The sequence below is a fragment of the Tupaia chinensis genome, unplaced genomic scaffold (assembly GCF_000334495.1).
Source record: "Tupaia chinensis unplaced genomic scaffold, TupChi_1.0 Scaffold000078_1, whole genome shotgun sequence".
Classification (NCBI taxonomy): Eukaryota; Metazoa; Chordata; class Mammalia; order Scandentia; family Tupaiidae; genus Tupaia; species Tupaia belangeri.
The window spans coordinates 244,638-246,919 of record NW_006159539.1 but is presented as its reverse complement, the minus strand read 5'-3'; the positions used below and the strand labels follow the sequence as shown (position 1 = coordinate 246,919).

Sequence of the window (2,282 nt, the reverse complement as noted above, 5' to 3'; positions counted from 1 at the left end):
CTGCTGAACGGATGGGACTGAGCGGAAAGACCAGGAGCTGTTCCTTGTTCAGTCTAAGCCGTCCGTGTCCCCAGGACCCAGCAGAGGGCGGACAGGAAGGGTTTCCTGCCGGCCCAGGCCTACCTTTCTGTAGGTGGATGATGTCGGGGAAGTTGGAGAGCAGGCCCTGGTAGAGGGACAGCGTGTCGAGCACCCGGAAGAGGTCATTCTTGGGCTGTTCGGCGAACATCTCCCCGACGGCTTCGTAGGTCCGGCCCGTGTGAGAGATGGCACTGTTGAGGGGCTCGGAGCTGAAGGGAGGGTCCATCTGGAAGGCCTGGCTGATGGCCTGGAAGGCACTGCCCAGCTTCTGGAACTCCTTGCGGAAGCCTCCCACGTGCTTCCGCACCAACTCCGACGCCACCGTGCTGAGCTGCAGGACGCTGTCGTCCATCTTCTTGCTGAAGGCCTTGAAGGTGTCCACACGGTCCTCCACGTCCTGCAGGTCCTGGTGCTCCGTGGGGATCTGGAAGGTGAGCAGGAAGCTGGCACCCACCATCTCGTCCTTCTCCGCCCGGCGTTTGCCCATCTTCCACTGCTTGTCATCCAGACAGCTGAGGAAATGCTGGAAGCCCTCGTACTGGGACAGCACGGGGTGGCTGGTCATGTGGTCCATCCAGAGCACCAGCCGCCGCTTCCGCTTCTCAATGAAGTCCTCCTCGAAGCGGCCCGTGGCCTGCTTCTCCGGCAGGTGGGGCACCGAGATGACGGTGAACTTGTGCAGCAGGCGGTTATACAGCCAGTCGAAGTGCTTGTAGCGCCGGTAGACCGGGGAGCCGGCGTGGGTGGGTGTGAGCTTGTAGGAGATGTAGCTTTTGATGCCCTTGAACTTGGTCTGTTTGGTGGGGTCCTCCACGGAGCAGGCGAACGGGTGTGGGTTGGCTTTCCACTGGGGGCCGCGAGGGCCCATCTCGATGGAGTAGGTCTCGGCAATCTTGGCCATCATGGGCACGTCGCCCAGGATGAAGGCCTCCACTCCGGAGCGCACGAAGCACGAGAAGCGGTTGAGATTGCGCCCGACCACGCTGCCTCGCTTGGCAGAAGCCAGGCTGTCCTGCCGCTCCAGGGGCGGCTTGGGCCGGAAGGCCATGTGCTGGCTGGGGTAGGCCCCAGGGTAGGAGAGGTTGAGTGGGGGGTGCCCGTTGGTGCCCAGCCCACCAGCCCGTGGCTCCTCCACCACGGTGCAGCCATCATCCCAGTCGTCCCAGTCATCCTCGTCGTCATCCTCGAAGCTGCCCTGGTTGGAGAGGAAGCCACTGACCCCACCACTCCTGGCAGGGCTGGCCACACTGCAGCTGTCGTAACAGGTCACCTGGGCGCTTGGGGAGTCTGCGGAGCTGCTGGTGTAGTCCACGTGGTTGGCGCCAGAACGGAGGATCTCCACGTAAGAGGCGGGAAAGAGCCCCGTCTCCCCGCGGCTGTTCTGGCCCTGCAGCCACCCGTCCAGGGAGGTCTCGCTGAAGACCACCAGGTCCTCGTCCTGGTGGATGCTGATCTCCTCCTCGTTCTCACTGCGGAAGTCATAGAGGGCTCGGCCTTTCAGGGCCATGGCTGGGGGCTTGCAGGGACCTAGGAGAGCAGAGGGTCCTGCCCACAGCTGGGACACTCACCGAGGTGTCTGAGAAGGCACCAGCAGCTCAATCCTCACTCCACCGGGGTCTCGGGGTCCACAGACGCTGTCCAGCCTCCAACTCTTCAAAGCAATGTCCATGGCCCAGGAACTGCCCTATCAGGTCTCAGGGCATATGCCTCTGAGCAGGAAGGGCACCCTCCACAACCCTCCCTCCCCTGGCACCCCAGGGGGGTCTCTTCCTCCTCCACTCCTAGAAGAAAAATCAAGGGACCCAGAGAAACCAGCCCGCCAGGGCAGAACCCGATCCTGGAACAGTGTTCTAAAATAGGAGGAATCGCTCCAAAACCGCTGTCCCCGTCCCACTGGCTCCCAGCTCCAGGCTGCTCCGGCTTAGGGAGGCGCTCACATTCCTCCGCAGATCTGCCTCTTCCTCCTCCTCCTCCTCCTGGGCCACTGGGTTTTCAAAAATCCAGAAAATCCAAGAGGGGCGAGGAAAAAAGCAGCAGCCTTCTGAATCGAGGCCAAGGGTGGATGTGTCCGGCTTCACAACGAGCCAGGCCGGGAAAACAACACGAAGGCTTACACAACAGGCAGCCAGCCCTCCGACCCTGCGGCAGACTGCCCCGGGGCTCGGCCCTCTCCCCGCCCCCCAAGAAGCCGGCCCCCCCCC

At 62.8% G+C, this 2,282-nt stretch overlaps 1 protein-coding gene across 1 annotated transcript in view; it reads right to left on the bottom strand.

The window, feature by feature from the left end:
* SNX33 (sorting nexin 33) overlaps positions 1 to 1,608 on the bottom strand; it is a gene marked incomplete at its 5' end in the record, with an annotated part of 10,613 nt that extends 9,005 nt beyond the window's left edge. Inside the window, 1 exon segment of the mRNA XM_014584975.1 lies at positions 124 to 1,608. Within this exon segment, the coding sequence (XP_014440461.1) occupies positions 124 to 1,608 (1,485 nt within the window).
* Positions 1,609 to 2,282: the final 674 nt, after the last annotated feature.